General features: G+C 48.0%; 1 protein-coding gene across 15 annotated transcripts in view; it reads right to left on the bottom strand.

Annotated features, from left to right (window-relative positions):
* The window catches only part of LOC114848077 (uncharacterized), a 60,170-nt gene that overhangs the window by 398 nt on the left and 35,712 nt on the right, over positions 1-24,060 (bottom strand). For 7 of the 15 annotated variants that reach the window (XR_008693614.1, XR_008693620.1, XR_008693622.1 and 4 more), the window contains 2 exons: positions 23,057-23,237; positions 16,313-18,235 (listed from right to left, as the gene is read on the bottom strand). Coding sequence is in view for 1 of the 15 variants with exons in the window: in XM_029138244.3 (XP_028994077.1) it covers positions 8,899-9,025; positions 18,037-18,235; positions 23,057-23,492 (762 nt within the window). In the remaining 14 variants the exon portion in view is untranslated. The other 8 variants (XR_003784349.3, XR_008693624.1, XR_008693619.1 and 5 more) reach the window with 7 other exon arrangements.

Below are 24,060 nucleotides of genomic sequence, written 5' to 3'. Positions count from 1 at the left end.
TAAATGATGACATATTAGGTATTACCACCTGGTGTGTTTGTCTTTCATCCTCATAATTTTACTACACTTGTACATCACTATTATTACCAGCAACAAAGTCAAAGCTGATTAAAATGAATGATCATGTCTGTATTATCATACACTTTTACTTCAGCAATTCAAGCTCAATCAACCATTTAGAGTTATAATTTGCATTGTAACTTGAGAATTGATTTTATGTTCCTACTAACTCTGATACGAGGGCTGACACTGATATAGTAGCAGTAAATGTCGAGTAAAAATGATATATTCTTAAATGAGTAAATGTGCAAACTCAGTCACATAAGACAAGCAACAGTTTCATTGTAATCCTCTGATTATCAAATCACAGTGTTGTTCATTTAATTTTCTAGGGCTGTAATATTTATTGCACGTAGTGTCATACTGGGACATTTAACGTGGTGAAGGGCAACTGTTAGGGTTATTGATTGTACTGTACTTGTAGTAAAATGTGCCATTGTAGCTAAATTGCACTTATGCATGAACCAGCAAACCTAACTTTCACATTAAAGAGACCTGTAGAATATATCTTGATATTAACACCCCACTACAGTCCCACTTACAAAGAGAAAAAAGGTAAAACGGCTTTCCTGCTGATTCAAGTTGTTGCCACTTGACACTTTAAACTGAAGGCTTTAGTGAATGAATACACAAATACAAGGGAGTGTTTGAATCAAAGAGCTCTCCTGCAGTCAAACTTAGGTTATGCTTGAACAGAGTTCAGTGTGCTCGCAATATTAATGGATTTTCAGATTTTTTTTTCTACTCGGCTGTGCAGACAGTGAATGCCATCTTGGAAATGAGTTTATGAGTTGAATCTTCAGTTTGGTCAAATTGGATGCATCTGCTAATCAACCTAAAAAAAACCTAGCATTCTGTGCAATCACACACACATTCGCATATCTGAACCTATCTGTCTTATTTGGGAAGCAATTAATTTTGAAGCTAAGCTGGGAAAATTATTTTACTTGTGCTTCTTAGACACAGTTCACTGACGACTGAGCTTAGAGCCTATAGAAGTACTCTACTTATACTGTAATAGTACAAATTGTGGCTAAAAAATTCTTGTAGATTTAGATAATCTTGTTTTGTCAATATTACCTCTTATACAATAAAGACTGTGTAAAACTAAGTAGTATTAGAAAATCAAAAAAAGGCATATATTGACTAGATATTGGGCACAGAAGCCACTAGACAGTCTTTTAAGCCATTTTATCTGCAGTGACAAAAGTCGCCAGCAGATGGCGCTTTAAACACAGGCATAGCAATAAGTGTCATCGAGGAAATACCAGCACAGACTACACAAATTACTGAGTCCGTTTTGTTTTCATGAATAAAAACCCCTCACTGCTCCATGAACAGCAGCTGTTTCAGTAAATAAAAGCGGGTTAATTTATTCAGAACAACAGAAAGAGGAAATATCAAGGTGAATGTAAGGAGGAGCGGGTTTCATTTCAACGACTATATTCTGAAAGTAAAATAAAGGCATTCACAAGGATGTCCGTGTTTACGTGTCGGTTGTGAAGGATTCTACTCTCAATAAATGATCCGTTCTACTTCACCCACCACTCCCACATGTTGAGCGGTGACAATGCGGAACCAGCGTTTGTCTCTGTTTTTCAAGGTTCTCCACAAAGGATGTCTTGAATGATAGGGGAAGGAACAGAGGGGTAGTGAGAGTGGAGACCAAAGAGGAGGAGTAAAAAAAAAAAAAAAAGAAAAAAAAGCAAGGAGTAAAATCAGCCTTTGCCCTGCAGTTTGGTATGACACTCATTATCTGAAGTGGGCCATTCTGAGAAAGGAGGAGGATGCCTGTCACAACAGATGTTGATTACACAAAACAGGGTAGTTTGGAAGGATGCGTGAATAAAACCCAGCTCACACACACACACACACACACACACACACACACACACACACACACACACACACACGCAGGGTTATTGTTGGTGCTTTGTCATCAGTCCTAATTGATTGTAATCACCATTCCTTCTTGGCAAACCTCCCCTGTTCTTGAAGTGCAGGTTATTGCTCATTATCTAAGATGGCATGGACCTACAATAATCTATCAACAACAACAAAAACAACACACCGGGATATTTTTGTGCGTCTCTTAATACTGCACCTGGACGCATTTTAGGTCCTGCTCCTTTTTTTTCTTTTTTTTAAATGAGGCCTCACAGACTAAGACAATTCAACTTTATAGTCGGCGGCAGAGCCCAAAGCTACAGTTCAGTGCAGAGTGTAGACAATTACAGCGGCGACTGTGACATTATTTTTCAAATGAGATCATTTATTTCAAAATGGGATTTCCAAAGCATAAACATACATAATTTATTCTTTTTACACAGCCCTGGAATTGACAATTGCCAGGGTTTGGCTGCGAGGCGAAGGGTGCGTTCACGACCGAATGGTGGCGCTGTAGCCTCACAAATGTCAGGCGCAGCCTTCTAATGGCCGGCTGTCTGGCCGATTCCAATCCAAGGTTTGAAAAGCACTTGTATGCTCTAAATTGTTCTTATAAAGAGCTTGGAAATACTTGACTTTTCTCCTTATGTGGTTATGGATTTCCTTTTTGTACAATTAAGTGCCATTAAAAGCTAATGTATCCTGTTAAACCACATTAAGGTGTTGGGGTGGACCATCGCGCGGGTCCCCATCCCTGTTTCCTGACGAGAGCCCACTCTTGGAGCACATTTTGAAATTTATATCTGACCATTGAGAAACTTCAGGATGAACGGGATCAGATAGGACAAGTCCACACAGGGCTGCTGGCTTTCTGGCATGGAGAGCAGCCACAGCAGCACAATGAGCTGCTGCACAGAGCCTCAAACTGAAAACATCCACTTTGTGTTTATTGTGTTTATTCCACCCAGTGGCTTTACATTTTTTACACAATTGTTTGTATTAAACCAATAATAATATTAGGAAATAAAATAAAATCCAAATAAAATAAACAAATAAAATAATTCAATAATAATTCCAATAGAATTTAGTTTCAGTGCTGTCTGATACCTTAGACGGTTTTCTTCCTGTTCTATTCAAACCACTGGAGATATTTGTGAACAGTGGGTTCTCCAAATCTGGCCCCAAAAACCAGCCTGCGAGTGGAGATTGCGGATCCCACCAGGGGTCGTCTCGGTGCCCTCAGAAGCCAAGGCTGGCTCACAATTAACAAGTTCAAAGCAACACATCTTTTCTTCGAATTTCATTTTCTCGTGCTCTGGGAGGGAAGAAGAAGAAGAAAAAAATGCTGCATTTTATGAAAAGCAGCAGGACGATTGTCCTACGTTCAGACACACATATAAAAACTCCGCGTATGGATGTAAGCAATTTCCCAGTCTAGTGTTTGTAATGCGCGCTGCGGCGTGGAGCACATCTCCATACAGGTTAATGAGGGGGCACTCCGAAGTAATTAAAACAAGAGCATTATAAGGCAGCAGTTTCACATAAAGCACTCGTAGCAACAGACCCCATACTTAATTAAAACTCTCTGCTGACAGCATTTTGTATCTTCTCAGGTAATCTGCTGTGAAATTAATAAGGAAGGAGAATTAAACGACTAATGCGGCCACAGAAAGGCGATTTTTCCTCCCCGCAGAGTGCGTGACAGAGGTCTTTATCTGGAATGCCTGATCCTTATTGTGCCGAAAAATACTTCTTCAGGTTCTCCCCATAATCTGATTCCAATTTCACTTGTGGCGCGACACGGCGGCGACGAGCCGGGGGCGCTTTTAATTGAAACGTCCGCGCTTTTAATTGGATTCCGCTCAGATTGAAATTACCTCCTGCGTTACATTCTGGCACCTTTCGGCGCCGATACATGGCTGGTTTGCGGCAGCGATCAGTTAAACGGAGGGGAGGGGGGGGGGTGTTGAAAATAACGCGTTGGTTCAGCTCAGCTGAGCTGCGCGGAGCCCAAAAAAAAAAGACGGTTCTTCCATTCAAAGAACAACTTCTTAAGTCTGGAGACGCTTTGTGCGCCTCGCATTTCAGAGGCAGGCGTTTATCTCGTGAAGGGAATTGTTGTTGTTTTTTAACAGGTTCACGCTCGAGAGACAAAGGGGGAACCGAGAGATTCCTCCAACGTTCTGCAGCATCGCTGCGCCATTTAGGCCGCGCGCACGCCCATTACCGGCAATACCGGCGCCGCCGCGTATCCATTGCAAGGCATGTGATCCCAGCATTCACATATCTTAGTTAAGCTGGAGGGGTGAGCGTCGGACGCTGACATGCTCAGGTAACGCGTGGGTGGCAGGCAGCGAAGCTTCCCTCACCTCCTCGAGGGTTGCGCTCTCGCAACCTCCCACATTGGAGATCGGCGCATTTTCCCATTCTAGGGTCCGCGTCACCCCTGCTGCGGCGGCGCAAAAAAAAAAAAAAAAAAAAAAAACATGCTCGCGCTCCCGCTGCTGCCTCCTCCACCTACATGCGCGACCCCTTGTGATAAGCCTGGAGTTCATCCCTTTCACTGATTAGTTTTGCTGGCAGATTGAATGCCCGCGTCTCCGGGCCCCGCGTCACCCGGGCTGGCGCTACCTGTGTGCGCCTGGATCAGCAGGTGGCTGGCACGCGGTCCGGTGTGATACTGAAACCATTATTTACCTGTTACGCGTCTCTCAGTGTTTAGCAGAGCCGCATTTTCCGGCTGAGAGAGACCGCGTGGAGGACAGACGGCGTCCGTGGCTATTTTAGAATTCTGGAACCATAGATCGCCCTTCTTTTTTATGTATGCCGGGGGACGCACTGTTGCAAAACACTGCTTTGCGATTCATATTGGGTGTGAGTTAGGATCCTGAAAATGTGAGGTCATTAGCGGCTTCTCTGCCCGAAATTCCCGTCTGCGCGGGGCTGTTGTTTGCGTGGACCCACGTGTTTGTTTGTTTGCCCAAGTTCGAGCCACGGGAGTGTGAAATAACAAGCACAAGAGGGATTTCACGCCTTTACAGAGCCCGAAAAGATATGTTTTTGTCATACAACTCAGTCCATTTCCATCCCAGTCAAACTTTGTTTACTTCCCACCACTCGCTACCTATTTCCCCACTCCCCCTCCCTCCCGCACGCCCCCCCAATACAATTAAACGGTGTCGTTCCACGCGGGTTCCCACGGGTGCGGCGCATCCGGGTTTGCTGATGCTCCAACCCCTGACTTGTTTTATCGCCCTTATCAATAGCACGTCGTTAGAAGAAGACAAACAGCTCTGTGTCTTTTTTTTAGGGTGCTGACAGGAAATCAATGCGTGGGTTTCCCACGAGCACCTAATTAGCTGGACACTTGCACCCGCCGATGCGCGCCGCCGCTCTTTGTCCGTCCAGTCGATCAGGTGAAACGCGCCCGAGACGCCTTCGCGGCTGATAAAGTGTCAGAGGAGGTAAACACACGAGTGACACTTATGGTGTAGCACGTCTCACAGCCTCCACATTCTCTTCAGCGCGCTGGGTCTGAACCTCATTGTCCACGCGGTTGTTTGACGTCGAGGAGGAGGGGGGGGGGGGGGGGGGGGGGGGTTCTGGCCGCAAGACGCACGTGCGACGGAAATAAAATCCAAACGCTAAGACGTTGAATTTAACAGGTTGAGGAGAAAAGGCGCTGAACGTGGACTATTTTTTTTTTTAGCTCGAGTGTCTGTCTTTCGAAAATGCCCCTGACTCAATTGGTCTCTCGCTGGAGATTCTAAACATTTAATATAAAAAAAGAAAAAGAAAAACTCACATGTGCAGTTCCTATTCTACAACTTGTTGGAGTGACACTCGCGAATTTCCACCGTGGACAAGGTGGCAGTACAAACGCAGATAGACGGAGGGGGAATAAAAGGGGCTTCTCATGACAAACTTTCTGGAAATGTCAGCCTTTCATGCTGCTGAGAAGACCTATTTCATATCTATTACAGCAGGCATTCTGTGTCCGATATTTCAGATTTCTGTCCTCCCCACACTGCAAATCCTCTGCCAATCTTCCGCCCTTAAGAATCTCTGCCAGCCCTGATGCATTATTCCCCCTACCTCTTCCACGACGCCCCCCCCCCCTTCCCCTTTTTGATGTGACAGAACAAACCGCGACCTATTAGGATTAAGGCTTTGAAAAGATCTTTGAAGCCGCTCAAGGTTCCTTTAAACTGGGGGAATGACAATATGAGCTGTGTGGCGGCAGATGCTGAATGGAGTGATTGCTAGTCCTCAGCAAGGTCTGCTGTCACACACACACACACACACACGCACACACACACACACACACCCTTTTACATGGACACACAAACAATTTGCAGCATCCGCCCGAATACCCAAAGCACCGCAGTTGTCTTTTACGGCACATGTGTTGTGCACACAAATGCAGATTTACCCCCCCACCACACACACACACACACACACACACACACACACACACACACACACACACACACACACACACACACACACACACACACACACACACACACACACACACACACACACACCATCCCTTTATTTTTTTCCCAGTGTGAATTGTCATGTTGGGGTTTGGCATTCAGCCGTTGCTGTATCTGAACTGTTGCCCAGAATGCAAACAAACACACACACGCAAACAAACAAACGTGACAATCCTTTGCATTTTGGTCTCAGATGCTCGGTTTGTGCTCAGGTCACACGCGCGGCCGGAGCGTCGCTGGAGGCAGAGTCCAGCAACGACACCATGATGCCGTTCGCCGTGGAAGCAGTTTATCCAGAGGACCCCCCAAAAAAATGCAAAAGGAGTTCAAGGCGTCTCACATTTCAGCGCGGAGAATCTCAAAAGCACAGAAGAATTTCCATTTTATCTGCGTGGCGGTGCCTCGGCGCTGATGCCGAGGGCCGATGACGCTGGAATGATGGAACGCCGCAGTGATGCATACGAGAGCAAATTAAGTAAAAATGACATGCTGAATGCTCCCTGTACACTTTACTTCAGTCACGCAGACGTGGCAGAGTGCAAATACCGCCGCCATGCATCTCCCGCCATCCAAAGGGAATTTAGCGTTCTTTTTAATCTAATCACTCTCTCTGAATATCCCTTATCGTACCTGCCCCCCCCCCCCCCTCCTCCCGAGGTGGCCAAGGACAGAGGCGATGCCGAATATTCAAACCGCGCGATCCCTGGAGTGATTTATCGCGGCAAATTTCACAGGCGATCCTATTTAGATATGCACCATCTGCTTAGCGCCGGCGTCTGGGGGTTAAACATGCCCCGGTGTGAGATGTCACCGGGAGACAGTCGGCGCAGATAGCCGTCCGCCGGAGAAATGAAGCCACGGGGCGCGCGGGGTAAAGGCTTTTCACTGCACACAGACAAGTTCTCAGGGAGCTGCCACCATAGAGCACATATTGATCTGCCATTGCATCTTATCTGTGTGACTCTAGATTAAAATGCTCAACATTGCCTCTCTCTCTCTCTTTCTCGCTCGCCCGCTCGCTCTCTCGCAGCCAGGCAGACGGCCTTTCTGTATCCCTGAGTGGAGGAGCTCTAATCTCTCCGTGGAGTAGTGGGAGCCTATCACTGGCAGAAAAACGCACAGTCGTCGCCGCAGACAGAGAGGAGCTGAGAAATTAACCGGCTTAAAGTGTTCCCCATCTAAAGAGTAACTCGGATGATAATCGGGTTTGATCCGCGCACCGTGTCGTTTGATGCTGCCAGTTGTTTTCTCATTACTGGATGTTTTGGGCTGTGAGATTGTCCGACTTTTTCTCCCCCTCCCTCTCCCGGCGCTTTCTTTTTCACCCGCCGCTGTTATCATAATCCAAGCGATTGGCTGTTGTTACTGCATGTATTCCTCTTGTGGGAAATGGCAGGGAATCAGATCCTCTCGGGTCTTGTTTAATGTCCTGTCCAAATGAGCAGGGATGGGTTGAAACCTAGACAAAAAAAGAAAAGCGGGCAGGAATGAAAGGGCGAAAGCCCGGGCAGACAGACGGATGAGCCCCAGGCTCCAGGGCTTTGACTTTGGCCAAACAAACGTTTGTTGTTTTTCAAAGTGTTTTTATAGTGGGACGGATTAAGGAGGATGTGAAGCAAAGCCCCCCGCCACCCCTGCCCGTCCGCGGCCTTGTCAAACAGCGCATTGAGGAGAGGGGTAGCACCTGTTCGGGCTGCCCAGAGGAACAAGCCCGGGATGATGTTGAGAAGGGCTTTGTGGGTATCAGAGTCAGAAACAAAGCTGTCAGCCAGGGCTCATTCATCTTTGATGTTTATTGATGAGGAAACTGGTGGGCTTCAACAGGGCATTGTTTCTTCTAAGTGGTGCCCATTGATAGCTAGAAAGCCACGTTTGTTTTTAGCCTCCGACGGGTGGAGCTCATTTTAAAAGGCTTAATGGTGCATTTAAGCGGTCCAAGAACACGGCGCTCCGGAGCCCCCTTGGCTGGAGGCCGCCCCGCCGCTTCCTGAGCGGCCCGTAAACAATGATAAAATGCTAATCGTGCGCCGCCGGCCGCCGACGGCCTCTTGTAAACGCCGCGGCGTGACGAATCGAGATCCAGAGACGAGGGCGCTGGCCCGCCGCCGTGCCCGGCTCCTCGGCCCCTCCGCCCTCCACCCCCTCGCCGCTCTCTTTGTCACCGAAACCTGGATGGCTTTCATGAAGTGCATTTCTCATGCCATTGTTCGGCTAATCGTGTCCTCTCCAACAATTTTCAGGATGTGACAAGATAAGATAGAGAATATTAACGCGGTATCGCCTCATCTCGAATTATGAATATGCGCTGATGGGGGGGGGGTTGACGAGGGGAGGGGAGGGGGTGCATCCAGGGAGGAAATGGAAATCAATTGCTTAGCGCTTCCATGTTGTGTACTGCTTTGAAAAGAAACCTTTCATTTCCCACCTTATCTGGATTCCTATTAGAATCAGGTTAATTTAGGTGGCACCGCTTTCGGAACGTTATCGCCTCGTCCCATCCGCCGATGTCTCCGAGTGCTTCCCGTTTGCCAGGCGTATCTGCCGGACACTGGATCTCGGGTATCTTGGAATCTGCGATCCTGTAAATATACAAAACGTTACTGAGCTTTTCCGTTTTTTTTGGACACAAACTTGTACGTTGACTTCCACTGCCTTGATTTCAATCACACTCTGTTTTTATACGGACGCTACAACAGTTCCATTTAATTGATGAGGAATTCCACCTTGCTATAGTTCATATTTTGTTAGTAAATAAAGATTTGTGAGCTTCAACTATTCAGAATGTACCTTTATAGACCCTTAATTCATGAATATGAATGTGTGTTCCTCAAGAGCTGGCCCCTATTGTTGGTATAAAATCAAGGACTCTCGCCTTGTTTCGGTGCAGAGGTTTACACCTTCAAAGCGCCGGAGGAACGAGCTCTCGCACACTTTTCCTTTGCCTCCACCTCCTGATTGTTTGCCGGCTTGATTCGCTCGGATTCTAAAATGACAGTTCCCGGACTTTGTTTACACGCCTGCTCATTGGCTGGCCGCCTCCTTAAGCTTAAGAGGAGATATGCAAGAACAATCAAATATGTCTATGGCTTGTATAAATGATGGAGGATGAGGTGGTGGTGGTGGTGGGAGGGGGGGTTGAAATTTTCACTCCTCATTTGCGGTTCAATTGCCAGAGTGCGTATTGCCTGTTTTTCCGGAAAGAAAATAGATGGCTTTGTCACTCAGTATGCATGCGGCAGTTTGGTGTAAGCTGTCAGCAGAAATGATAGCAATTCTATTTGTCTTATGAGAAAGACATTGTTACAAAGTCTGAGTAGTAGTTTGCACTGGAAGGAATTGTTTGTCCATTCCGGAGTTATTTCCCTCACACGTCATGCGCCACGTCTCCACCTTGTCTGAAACACCTGTCACTATGTGATATGTTAAGAGGCCGACCGGCTTTTTTTTTGTCTACTAAACACACGCTCTCACGTTGTTATTGACTGAACGCGATTCGGAACCTGGCGTGGATCACGCGTGGCGTCGAGCGCCGGAAACTCCACGGAAGTGCCCGTAATTATGAGCTACTCGTCCCGCGCTAATAGCGAGATTAGAATGTGCCCGTACCCCCCCACAGACCACCCCATCCCGAAATGACAGACTGTCACACGTGTGGATCCACCTCGCGGGCTCGTATCACTCGGCACTTGAACCAAACGTGCGGTTCTGTGGAAGGCGCCCGGTGAATCGCATCCTCCGTTTGGTGCAGAGGAGGTGTGTCCCGTTCCATCTTTCAAGAGAGATGGAGCGAGGGAGGGGAGAGAGAGAGAGCGAGCGAGCGAGCGAGGGTACCTCTCTTTTGTTCACTCCCCTCTCTAACTGGTAGTGTTTGACTTCCCCCAGCCAGGAGTGGGTAATTCTGGAGCCCTGTGTGAGGTTGTTAGATCACTGAGGCCCAAGACAGCACCATTCTTTGCAGACCCTTGACAGCAAATATGTGGTAATGATATTGTCTCCTGCTGGGTAATAACACACAATTCAGTCTGCCACATACTGCAGTCGCCGGGGAAGAAATGGAGGGGAGAGGAGGCAAAAAAAAGAATTACACTGAAGTACTGGAGGAAAATGACAGGAGAAATGTCTTCAACCTGAAGTGCTATATTGAAAAAATTCACTCCTACAGGACACTGCAGCGGGAACAACTGTTTTATTCTCCACTTCTCAGAGTGATGTGGCACAGAATAATGCAGTCGCCGCCGCCGCCAGGAGTGCTTCCCTCCAGTCAATGTCCATCTCCAGGCGTCTGCTTTTCTTCAACATCGTCAGCTTTCATGACAACCGCTGATGTTTTCAGTCGAAGGTCTAAATGCTAAACTCTCCGTGGCTTGAAATGGCTGAGCGACTAAAGCCCCTTTGTGTCGGTATAACACGCTGCATTTGTGGTGCTTCAGCCCAAACAGCATTTTCCTACCATGGAGACCCATCATTGTTAACCAGACCACACTGGCAGCCTCAACCTTGACCTTTGTGTTGCTCCACTCGCTACTTGGCTTGTAACTGTCAGCGCCATCCGTCAGCGGCCAATCAGCGCCCCCAGGAAGAGACCCGTTCCCCCTGCTGTACTGTGAAATTGTGGCGTGTGATCCTTAATGTGCGTGAAGTAGACAAGGCCTTGACACAATGCGTCAGGCGTTAGGGGGTGTTTGTGTGTGTAGGGGGGGGGGGGGTGCCTGCGGGCCGGTCTATTAGACTCCCGCTGTGCCTGGCACGTCGGGACTGATTCCTCAGGATAAGTTGGAATAATAGTGTATCTGCATGCCTTTAAAACACCAGCTCAGGACCGGCTGCCTTAAAGAACCACAACCAGCCACACAGGTTGGTGGCCAAGGAGCCGCTATGCTAACAGAACAGTAAAACATGCTAAGAATGGACATTTGGTCAGTCCTCAGCTCCAAGTCAACCCTCTTCTCGCTATGTCAAATCGTCTTCTCCGACCTTCACGGTCGACGTTGGCGATCTTAGCCGGAGGCCTCGCCTCGCCGGGCGAGCGAGCGAGCGAGCGAGGGAGAGCGAGAGCGGCTCCCTCTCCGCATTCACACGTCTGACTGCCGGAGCGGCGATGGGCTCAAATAAACGAGAGCACCGTGTAAAAAGGTAGCCTTGATACCGTGCGGCTGGGAGGGGGGGTGGTGGTGGGGAGAGAGAGAGAGAGAGAGAGAGAGAGAGAGAGAGAGAGAGAGAGAGAGAGGAGCCACATTGAAATGGAAGAATTCATCTTTTCTATCAGCCTCTCTCCGCTCGCAAGTTGAACCAGGTATTCAAATGGGTTCATTCGCAGACGCTCAGATTTGCATAACACAGACAGATGAACTCAAGTGATTGAATTGGACTAGGTGGAGAGGGAAAAAAAGCAAAGGAAAATGAATTTCCAAGCGAATTAGGAAATGATGGAAACGGCAAAGGGTACATTATTTATTTTTCACACTGAAATAATTACAGAATTAACCTTTCCTTCCACTGTGACAGCCCTATAAACCCTCTTTATCACAATGAATGTGATGTGCTGGACTCTCTTGGCGGAAAACTTGACTTTTTGCAGAATAAGACCGCGCTTCCCATTATCACCGCGCACGCACGCCGCTTCCTCCGCGTCTCTTTCCGGTCAGCTGAGTTGCGCCGGGGCAGATAAACTCTCCCGTAGAGTTTGTTGTCGCGTCGGTGACGTAACCCGAAGCGCCCGAGCACCTTCCCATCCCTCCGCCGCGACGCCGCGGGAGGGGAAAAAGCAATTTCGCGGTTCACTCTGCGGTTAATGCGCTGCTGTAATCTTTAGAGAGGCCTGTCTCTTTTTTGTTTAAGTTTCACAGAATAAAGGGTTAGACTATCGTAAGCGCGGGCCAATTAATCTCTGGTGGGAAGCCGTCCACTGGGAAAGGGCCGCGGTGAGAAAGTGTGCGGGTCCTCGTTTTTGTGCTGACATCAGCTGGTGTGTGTGTGTGTGTATTTAGCCGAGTGGCGAGTATGTGTGGCCTCTACTGTGTGTTTGTGCTGTGCTCACGCAGTCAGGTAAGCCTCTCTAATTGCCCAAAGGTGCATTAGCACTTAGTCGCTCAACTCTCTCCCTCTCTCTCCCCCGTGTCTTTGTTTTTCCTCACAGTGGCCACAAGACAATCAGACCAGAAGGGTCATTTTCTGCAAGAGCTCACCTCCCTCCTCCCGAGCCTCGCCGCCGACAGGCTCACGCTCGGCAGGAGACATAAATTAACACTTGACGTCCGCGAGGCTCAGCCCTGATGAGGCCGCGGAGAGACAAAATGTCAGAAAACAAACACTCCATCATTTTTGCTTCATTTCCCCCACCTCTGGAGAAACACTCACCTAGAGTGCTGCAGAGGGCTGCAGTGACATCCAGCCAACCCCATCTGTTGCCTCGGAGCGGCCCCCGGTGCACACGGGACCAGGTTAGGGCTCCGGACCAAATAAGAATGGGGGGAATTGATAATTAGATGGAAGTCGAGCCCAATTGTGTAGCTTTAGATCAGCTGACCTCCGGTTTTCCATTATACATGTCAAGCCAGATGTTGGCCTATATCCTACACGCACAAATGCTTTTATGCTTTTAAATTTTTAGCAAAATTAATTTCATTTCCCTGCGTTGGGATTACATTTATCTCCGTTCTGCCATTACAAAGTAAACGATTTGTTTTCCTGAGCGCATCGACAACAACCCTTGTAATTATTCCTCACTGGGGATATTCACAACACCAGGACTCAACACTGTAGAGCAGTATGATACTATTTGAAGCCTACTTCAAACACAGTGCCCCCAGCGAGCGGCGATAGCGCCAGTGTCTATTTTATTATTTGCTTTATCTCTTTGTTGCGTGAGAGTTTATTTGTTTACATGAGAGGGATTGGGAGGTTTGGTGATCTGAGCAAATTGCAGCAGAAAGTACTTCAGATGGGAATGACTGTAATTAGCATGCTCTTAAATGCGGAACGCTCTCCTAATGTTTTTGTTTACGTGGGGCAGGTGATCTGTGGCTGCGTGCGGGGGCGGCCCGCAGGCAGGTTAAAATCACTTGTCATGCCAGAGATCATCATTATGAGCTTACAATTGGTCAGTGTTGAGGAACAATCAACGCGGCGCCAGGTAGACACTCCATAACCGGCCGATGCGGCGAGATTTCGGGTGTAATTTTGTATTTATAGTTCTGTTTTCCAGAGTGGATAATTTGAAAATACGAGTGTGCTTATGTGTGTACTGTATGTTTGTATGCGGTGATATGTTCGCGTTCGTCTCCATCCGCTCCGCTGTCTTTTACCGAATCTCCGAGTCTGCTATGAAGCACCCGTTCAATGACACTCATTAAGAGTCAATTAAGAATTTGCTTGCGTGCCCAGTTATTCAGCCAGCGATTATATTTCACTGGAGGATAATATCCAGGTAAATTAAGATTTCAATTTAATTCAGCCCCCGGTTGTCGCTGCATCTCCATTTCACATCATGGGACAATTGAGATCTTATCTTGGATTAAAGTGGTGGATATTACACCTAATTTAAAAATATGCACATCTACGACCGAGCACACAGCTTCAGCCTCCTCTGCGACGTGTTAAAAAAAAAAAAAAAAAAGAACAGGACCGAAACAATTACCCACCAAACTCAAAAGGCTGTGAGATACAATTTATCAAGTTGGCAAAGAAATTCAGGGCGGAAACGCCACCTTAAAGAGTTCTTGAGGAAGATGAAGAGAGGCTGCTGAGAAGGAGGAGGAGAAGGAGGCACAAAAGGGAGACAGGAAGTTGGGAACGCGGAGAAGCGGGTTCCACGGCAGCCAGGTGACACCGTGACAAAGTTGTGATTGTTTAAAATGGAAATCTTCCCAGACTTCCTCCCTGTTGCCCCCCACCCCCCCACTTCCAGCGCCCACTGCGAACGTTAAGCCCCGGCATCTGAAGTGGCAACACTTGAGATGGTGAAAGTGACAACATCTTAACATAAGCTGAGGGGCTAAAGTGAAAGTCAGCGCGAACCCCCGACCAACCTCTCCCTCCATCCACACCCTTCACTCCCACTCCGTCATCCCTCTTAACCCCACCCAACCTCAGGCCTGGGCCGCACAGCCGCCGAGCAGCGGCTGCTCCAGCCTAACGCTCCACAGTCGCAGGTGCGACGCGGGACCAACTTGTCATATAAGTGAAAATCAGACGGTGACTCCACTGTGTGTTTCACTGACATTGTTGGGTAGTTGTTTCCTCCACTTCCAGTCACAGGTGCCTCCAAACAGAACTGGAAGCATGTAATCCGCCCAAATCCAGCCTCTTCCGAGGAGTGTAAAACCAGGAATGTTCTGTGGGGGTCACTGGATTAGACAGAATTCATGGTGGTAGCTTGGCTTGAGAGGCGGAATTAGAGGAGTAGGGAGAAAAGGGAGAGAAGACTGAACTGGTTTTGTATTAAAATGAGCTTACCAGGTGGTCTCCCTCCCAAAAGTGGACACAGTGTGTCAAGTAATCTGAAAAGCCCCCGGGTGTCTGCTGCTCATTGGCCAGAGGCCTGGTAAAAAGGGAGAGTGAGGGAGCGAGAGAAAGGAGCGGGGACTGGCTAGGGAGGTGGCACTGATGTGGCCATTGAGGCCTCAGTGAAATGTCTGTCAGGCTTGGTTTACCACAATCACAGCAGTGATTAGGCCTCTTTTGATGACAGGTTTAGTTTTCTGTCCATTGGCAAGTAAGTGAGAATGGAGGGGGGGGGGTGCAGCAGGGTTGGGTTGCATTGGGAGACTTTGGGGGTGGGCGTTTTACGCACCGTTGCAGGGAAACGGGCGGGGTGGAGACGGTGGGGGGGTGGGGTGTATATTAATGTCTTGCACCGGGGCGCTCCTACGTAATTTCCCAGCGGGTCGCGGGGTCAGGTTTGTATTTAGTTAGTGGTAATGATCTCGTTAGGGATCTGAATGGACCACCGTCTAAGCCCATTGAGGACAGCGAGTGTGCCTCCCCATCCCCCACCCCTGGCTGCCTTGTGTGGGCTTACACAGCCCGTGAACTGTGATTAATGGACTTCCAGGGCTTAATAACTTGCAAAACAGTATTAAACAAGGGAGGCCCCGGGACAATCGGAGAGGCTACCCAGGCGGAGTAGGAGGTGGCTGTAAACAGTGCCCGGCAACAATTGCAATGCATGGAATTAACTGAGATGGGCCGCTCACAATGCTACAGCTGGCTAGTGGCAGGGAGCCAGGCCTGGGAGAAAGCTCCACTGGCGCTTCCAGGTGGCCCGGGCCGGGCCGGGGCCTTTTCAGTTTTGTAAGTGTTAAAAAATAGAAGGGGAGAAAGGCTACGTTTGTGACGGGGAGACAGTGAGAGGAAGCCATTGAGCACAGACAAGAAAGAGATTAAAGAGCACACAGAGTGATAAGCAGATAATGGGGAGGGGGGGGTGTATTCAATGGAACAAGTAATCCTTGACATGCAAGCGCAAATATGAAGCCCTTTGTCTCTTGTGTCTAATTCAAGACAGAATGTGTAAAGTGGCAAAGCAAGAATAGCGATCCACATAAACAAGTACACAGAGACAGATAAAACACACTTATCTGTCCGAGTGCACACACACACACACACACACACACACACACACACACACACACACACACACACACACACACACACACCCTTCCCACATCTCCTGGCCGGGCCGTCTTTTTTTCCCACCCTTGTGCCCTCTTGTCTGGAAACAACTGATCCCAGCGTGTAGTCGTGAGTATTGATGTGTTCAGACCACCCTCCACTCTGTCATAGAGCTCCTTTCTCCCGAGCATTGGTGTGCATTTTATGCCGGTATAATGTATCGCAAATGTGTAAACACGAGCACCGGGGACCACTTGTGCAGAAGTAAAAGCAGGTTTTTAATGAATATTAAAGTCTCATCTGTCCGTTAGTGACGATTCAACTGTTTGTCATGTTTTACATTCAACTAGAACAATTTAAATGTTCAGAAGATTGGTTACACCTAGAAAACGCATTTAGGAAAAATACTATTTCTCTTTTAATTTCCAATCCTGCCCCCCCCCCCCAAAAAAATAATTGGTGGAAGAATGTTTGAAAATGAACACCAGAGTTAACGGTTATTGCCATTGTTGAGGCGGAACACAATGCCAGCATGATTTCAACAACTGCACAAAATAGATACTGGCACCGAACAGCAAAATTGCACAGTGTGTGTTCAATTATGGGTAATTATGAAACAATTTGGAAAGCATTTGATTAAAACATGAACAGGTAGTTTCTCCCATCATGAAGCGCAGAAGATAAATGCTTTTGCTGAACACAACACAACCATTGTTTTCCTTTATCCTTTAATGGCTCCAAAATATATTTGGTTACAATACGATCCAGGGAAAATGTGCTAGCAGCGTTATATTAATTTCATAATTTCAGTGAATATGAAAGGATCTGTCTGCTGGTATAGACGAGGCGGAGCTGTTGCTCGTGTCTCCAGTGTGTTTGGCTGCTGACGCTAGCTCATCTCCAAACCAGTGACACCGGGGTCGTCCTAATCTGCTTTTCTCGCCGATCACAGACGACTTGGACAAAAGCTCGTGTTCCATAGACGTCTCCAAAATGTTTGCCCAAACCCTTTGCTTAATCAGCAGCTGAGAGGTTTGCTCGGCGAGCCGGACCCGAGCTCCTCTCAGCTTTTCTGATCGTGAAACGATGGCAAAGTATTCTAGCGGCGAATAACGAGTGCGTCGCTTAAAAGTCACCCTGGTGTTTTTATAGGTGCGCTAACCGCTAACTGCTAACCGCGTGTGTGGTGGAATATGTGCTGTTGCATTAGCTCGCTATGTCCATCTCTCACCTCACAGCTGTCACCCCCCCCCCCCCCCCAGCCCCTCTTACATCAGGGTGTGGGTGCAGCGGGTGCAGCGGGGGCCTCGGCCCTGATGAGGTTGAGGAGGAATCCACTGCTGTGCTAAGCCTCTCTCCCCGCTCCCTCCCCACCTCCTCTGCATCATGAATAATGGAACAGAGAAATACATTTATCTTTTAACAGCCTCGGCCCCCTGGCTGCGATCGTTCAGTCGGCCCGCCGCACAGGACGGAGGGCTTCCGCGCCCCCCCCTCCCCGCGCCACGCCACCCGTGATTGTCTCTGCTCCTTTTGAAGTCGGGCGCCTCTTAGTGTCCTAGAGATGGGTAATCAGGCTTGATTTTAGAAGGGTCAGGCCATCTTTTGAAGCAGCGGTCGCCCCCGAGTCTGACCGAGCCGACGACTGCGCTCCTGTGCAAGAATTACTGTAATTTCACCAGTTCACTTCCCCGTTCTAAATTTAACACGGCCTAAAAACACAAAAAATTTCAAAAACGTGGATGTTTGTGAAGTTTATGAATCATGGGGTAGGTTTTAGTATTGTGTCTGCTTGTTTTGAACTTAATGCTTAAAGACGCAGCTGTGAAGCTGGAAAAGTGTAAACAAAACGTGTACTGTGTTTTCTAGTTTTAATTCATTAAATAAAAATACAGTCTAAAAAAATTAAAAAATACTGCACTTTAAGCTACTATCACTATTCCTACATTAGCATCATCCATCTCTGCCGTTGCTTTACTTGAGGCTGAATGATGTGACATCAGCCAGGTTCTGGTCCGCAGCGTATCCGTGGGAACGACATCCTCTATTTAAGCAGGGCTCCAGCCTCCTCATCGTCACTGCTCGCACATCCGTGTGCGTTGGCTGTGGGAAAGGCGAGTGTGGCTGGATACCTGAACCCCCTGTTTGCCTTCGCCAAGCGCTTCTAACTGCGGCACCTGCAGTTAAAGAGAAAAAGAAAGGAGGGACTGAACCAGCCAGAAGAGCCTTTGAGCATGAATTTGTTACACTTTATCAAACAATTATTCACACAACTGTTTTTGTTTGCTTTGCTGTGTAGTGAACATTTACCAGGTTTTTGTACCTGCAGTTGTCAATTTATCAGGGTCACACAGATTCTTTGTTTTTCTTTTAAAACCCAGATCAGTACGCTACTTCTTAAACACAAGTCATTATTTTTGTTATTTAGTTATTTCAAAATCTTGTGGGTTTTTTTGTAATTTATATAGTTTATTTGAAGTTGTATAATTTTCCTGAATGATACTGTTATTTTGATTTATAGCCTATTATTAAGGCTCTTGCTTGAGAGAGTTAAACATTTGTTTTCAGGTGTCTTGGTGCTTCAACCATAAAAAGAAGTAATGAATAAAATAGGAGAATTCTGAGAGGTTTTAAAGTCAGATATTTCATGTGAGTAGCTTATAATCAGATTGTCATGTAGCAGGAAAATACAGGGAACAAAACACACTTGAGAAACACTGAAGCTGACATCACTTTTTCAGCCAACAATAACAAGTTCAAGCACACACTTCTTTCCAACACGCTCCCTCTCTCTCTCTCTATCCCCCCCCCCCCCACACACACACACAGAAACTGAAATCTTTTTTTCTCCATATCCACACACACACACACACACACACACACACACACACACACACACACACACACACACACACACACACACACACACACACACACACACACACACAGAGCACCAAACCCCTCTTACCCACCACTCCCCTGCACCCCGTGCCTTCAAGCAGCCCTGGGCTTGTGTAGTCATGCGTCAGTTGCCCGGTGTTAGGGATGAGGCCTTGCTTAGCTGTGGCTGTGGCTGGGTCCTAGCCAGCAACTCCTCAGCTCCCTGCTCTGCACTATGGAAGGCAGAGGAGCTGAAAGCACCATTTATCATCACTTGTGTGGGCAGCATCACCACGGCAACGCTCAGGCTGGCAAATGCCACTGCTGTGAATACAAATGAGGCTCTTGGCAGGCCTGTGTTGGCGTCAATGGGGCCAGGGTTGTGCTTTACGTGTGCGCATGTGTGTGTGTGTTTGTGTGTGCATGCGTGCAAGCGGGCGCTGGGCTCTAGGAGGGCTACAGTAGAGGTAAACAGTCCAAAGGAAATCAATTAAGTGTTTCCACAGTGCTTTGCAAGCCCTCTAATCTTCAGCGCCACATTTTAAAATAAGGGCGAAATCTGCCTTTAATACCTCCTCTGCTTTCTGCATGACAATAAACAAGCAGGCAACAATAAACAGCAGAGCACAGCCAAGCTTGACTAAGTCCTCCAGGCTCTACTTTGTCAGTATTTCCGAGCTCCTTAGGTTTCCTCCCCATGCTGCTCTCACAGCTGAACACTGTTTCATGGAACTAAATAAGAGTAATTGTTTCTTTAGCGTTTTATATTTTATCAACAGTGTGTTCGATTGTTTGAAATAGTTGCATGTTGAATGCCTGGGTAGATGCTGGAAGGCATTTGATCTAATTTAATAAAGCATGAACTGGGACACACCTGCCACTGACACTAGCTTTTAGCTTCAGTGGGGCCTCGCACCGTCACCTGTCACAGTTGCCCTCTCTCTCTCTCTCTCTTTTCCTCTGTTTGTCTGTGACTCTCATGTAAGAGCGATGCTGCTGTGAATAAATTAGACTGGAGCATGTCGCGCTCCGCTCTCTATTGATTCAGGCACGTTTGATTGAGCAGGGATCTAATCAATTCTTCAGCGGTAGTGAGAAGCCCGGAATAAAATTATTCTTAGCAAACCCTTCAAACGACTTGTCATTAATTTCCCTCTTTAATGGCACTTGTTTGCTGGGAATGAGATGCGTTTTGGGCTTTCTCCGTCTATTAGTGGGATTGTCCTCCTGGGATTTTCACGGGCCGCTAAGCTCAGGGTGGAAAGGGAAAAACGCGTGTGTTTGTGTTTTGCCTTCAAATCTGCCCGTGCCTGTGCGATCGGGGGTGACTGGGCACACTATGCTTGCTCATCCTTACAGAGTGACTTATTAGTGCTAATTGGAAAGGACAGTTCAAACAAGCACAGAGGAGTGGTTGTCACGCAGGCGTGACACGAGTGCAGAGAGGCAGGCAGTGCCGGGGTGCTCGTCCCAGCTTCAGCCCTCCCTTTTCCCCCCAAACCGAGCCCTCCTCCCTGGACGCCCCTCCTCGCCGTCCCTGGCCCCTGCCCCGGCCCTTCAGAGTGGCCACAAAGTGGGCTCTTTGTCTGGGCACGGCCATTAGCAGTCAGCGGACTTCAGAAATGTGAGCGGGACAAGGCAGTGGACAGAGGCGCAGACAGAAACACGGCTGTCTGAGACACTTGGGAAGTCAACAGCTGACGGAAGGGCCGACACAAAGGAGGAGCTGCTGAAGGACGGGGAGCGTGATCTGCATAGAATATAAACCTCCCTTTTCCTCCACGCTGGCGCAAAGACCTCACGCCGGCGCTGGGAGAGGCATGGGCCACGTCTAATGGCGCCTCCATTAGCTGGTGCCGACGCCACAATATGATAGCAAAGCCGTTCCCTCTGCCCTGAACCCTCTAGTTAATGATGAATCAACTGGTGGTGCGTCGACACCGAGACCTCTTCCTGGAAAATGCTGCGCACTTCTATTTAGCACTTTTTTTTCCCCAGCTAAAAGATGCTAATTCCAATGATTATTTAGCACCATAATAGCTGCAATTATATTCCGCACAAACTGATATAAGGTATAAGCACCAATTAGTAACTGGTCATTATCTTAAGCATTTGGTGCAGGGAGAGTGAAGTAATAGGCAACCATTCAGTAACCCCTGCTCAGAGAAATGACTGCATAGTGCCTCAGTAATTAGTGGAGCCTGTTTGCCTTTAGTCTTGAAAGTGGTTTGTATATTCACAACCTGAATTATTGCTTGTTGCTACAGTAGCAGGGACAGCATTGCTATTAGTGGGCACCAGTGTCATGCTTTAGTTATTAATACAGCAGGTTTTCCCTGCAGTGATATTCATAGTGTATTTACAGTATAATATACAGTCATGCGTTGTATTTTGTTGTGTATTATATTTTTGTTATTCCAGAATGGATCCAGGAGCTGCGTGTGAAGTTGGCGACCAAGTCCCATGTTCACATGTTTAGCCGTAAAAGGGTGATATCAGGACGACAATAACGAAAATTCTGGAATATATATAAAAAAAAGGAGCCCTGTCTTCAAATAGTATGTAATGGTGGCGGCCGGAGCTGTGTGCGAGCGCGTGTGTGTGGCGTTTTCTCAAAGTCACGCCAGCGAGGATCACAAGAGCCGTATCAAAGAAGTCGGTCACCATGCGAAATGTCTCCTCACAGCAGGAGGTTGTGGGATTGTTGTCGGCGTCCCGACTCGCTTTGAATGTCAGCCTCACTAACAGGGCGGTTGGCCTGTGCGGCGCCGCCGACAACCTAGCTACACTTTCAACTTTTCTTTCTTTTTTTTTTTTTTTTTTTTAAACGTACCCTCCCCCTCCTCCTCTCTCTTTTCCATTTTCTCAACACAGCGCCTCTCGGTGGCCAAGAAGCTGCCGCAAAAACGCACACAACTCCTCTCGAGCAGATTTACGCTCTCCTTGCGGGAGGAGCGTCGCCATGTGTTGAGGTGAACACCGAGGTCAGCGCGTTTTATTTGAGGCGACGTACGCCGCGGGGGCGTTTTTGTTCGGCGCGACGCGTACGGGACGTGTCCGAAACGCGGCCCAATATGCTGCGGCAGCTGAACACAACAGCCTCGCGCTTAAACCAAGCGCACCCCGACACTCTGGGCCCTATCTAATAGATGTTTAACTAAACCCCCTCATTTCAAACAGTTTGACCCCGGCTCGCTAAAACACAATGCGAGAACTCCCCGAGGATTAGGCCGTGACCTCCCGGAGAACGGAGGGAACGGCCCACGGCGGCTATAAAGGAGGCTGCCATTGTGCGGTCCAGGCATGGGGGAGGACAGTGCGAGGCAGATACATGCCAGTGGGTGGAGATAGCCTTGTCGTAACGACATCTTGATGGAGCATCTTTCCCACCCACCAGAGCAGCACCGGCTCCGTATGTATTTTAATGAGGCTTTGTGTCTGCCCACATACAGCCCCTCCAGTGACAGGGAACGTGTTAGCAACATGCTCACCCCTCACAGCAACCAATCGCACCATCGACTGCTTGGTTAGATTTATTCTCCCGGCTCTCTATATATGCGTGCGCGTCCATATGTGCAGGGATGTAAATGGTGCGAGCGAGGGTGACCTTTTTTTTTCCCAGACGCGGCGCTGCATAGTTGGCACGGCTTGTAAAGCTGCTGGGGTGAACTACAAAACCCATAGAGCCTTTGTGAGCGTCTTTACAAAACCCTATACGTGCATGTGTGTGCATGCGACACAGTGGCGCCTAAATAGAGAACTACAACTCGAACTAATAGAAAAGATTCTGAGTTTGCTTGTCCTGAAGATTATTTTATCTTTGACATTGTAACATCAAAACCCTATTTTTATTTTGCTTCTGAAGTCTTTTCCAAAGTGCCCCTATTGAGAACGCGGTGAATGCGTTTATCGTGTCGGATGGGGGGTAATTTTATTTCCTTAAGAGGGAACAAGGCAGGACTGGAGGATCCAATTGTGTGCTAGGATGCAATTTTGATTTTATTTTCTTAGTTACTGACCTTGATGGTTGGAACTGCAGGGTCAAAGCCTCTCCAGTGTCTATTGTGGGCTCGAATAGAATGTTAATGAATCGGCGCACTAAATATTAAAATGCAGACCCGCTTTCAGCACCCAGCCGGAGTGCTGTGGCATGTTGAGTGTTTTGGCGGCCAGACGTGCAGAGTCTGCCTCGCTCACAGTCTGCTGCTGACTGGAAAGAGGGTGGGTGGAGGCACCGAAGCCATTACATCCATTTGTAGTGGGGCAACTTCTTTTTCTCACTCCCGGGAGAGAATACAACTGGAAGAGACAGGTAAATAAATGAATAAAGATGGGAAAGAAGAGTTGGGTGGGGGTGAACGTGGCTGAGGGTGTCACTGAGCCCACAATCGGGTGCTGTGTGATCCTCAAGGTTGTCCTGGTGCAGTACAATGGCTCATTTAAAGCGCACCGTGCCCTGATCTTCCTCACCAGCCCCGGAAGTGCTTCATTCTGTTTCGGAGGACAGCTGCGCGCCTCTGTTTGTCTCCCTCTGCCTTTTGATTGGCCTGGCATGCTTGAGAGGGGCACGAGTGCCGATTGTTTCAACCAGAACCTGGCGCCGACTCAGCTGGGAGGCTTGTTTATTTGAGGCAAAGGCAGCACAAAGTCGACAAAGGAAGCTAGGAGCCAATGGTGGCTTTGGAGCCGTCCAGGAACAGTCTTCTAAGAAAACCAGCATCTATGCAACACAATGTCTCTGGTGCCACCTCTACAAAGGCTTCTGTCGTCAAGTGCTAACCCCACTGAGCCAGAACCACATTAATATTAATTATTAAAGTTAGCCAGACTGCCGTCACAAACAGGGGTTACACAGTTGCAAGCACAGTCTTGCGGGGATGTATGTGTGCTATCTAAAATATGAATGTCAGATAGAACAGGGCTGAATGGTAGCACACAGTCAAGGACGTTTATTTCCAGTGTAATTTCCCACAAGAATGAAAAAAGGCAAATAATCAACATAAGCAAACAAAAGGCGAAAGATGGAAATAGAAATGTTGGGACGAGTCGAAACCAAAAACACACGCTCACAAACACAGCGGGCGCACACTTTAATTAGTGGTTAAAAGCTCTGGTTGCTACT

Source organism: Betta splendens, chromosome 22 (genome assembly GCF_900634795.4).
Source record: "Betta splendens chromosome 22, fBetSpl5.4, whole genome shotgun sequence".
Taxonomy (NCBI): domain Eukaryota; kingdom Metazoa; phylum Chordata; class Actinopteri; order Anabantiformes; family Osphronemidae; genus Betta; species Betta splendens.
Note: the sequence above shows the minus strand (reverse complement) of the source record. Positions and strands in the feature narration are given on the sequence as shown.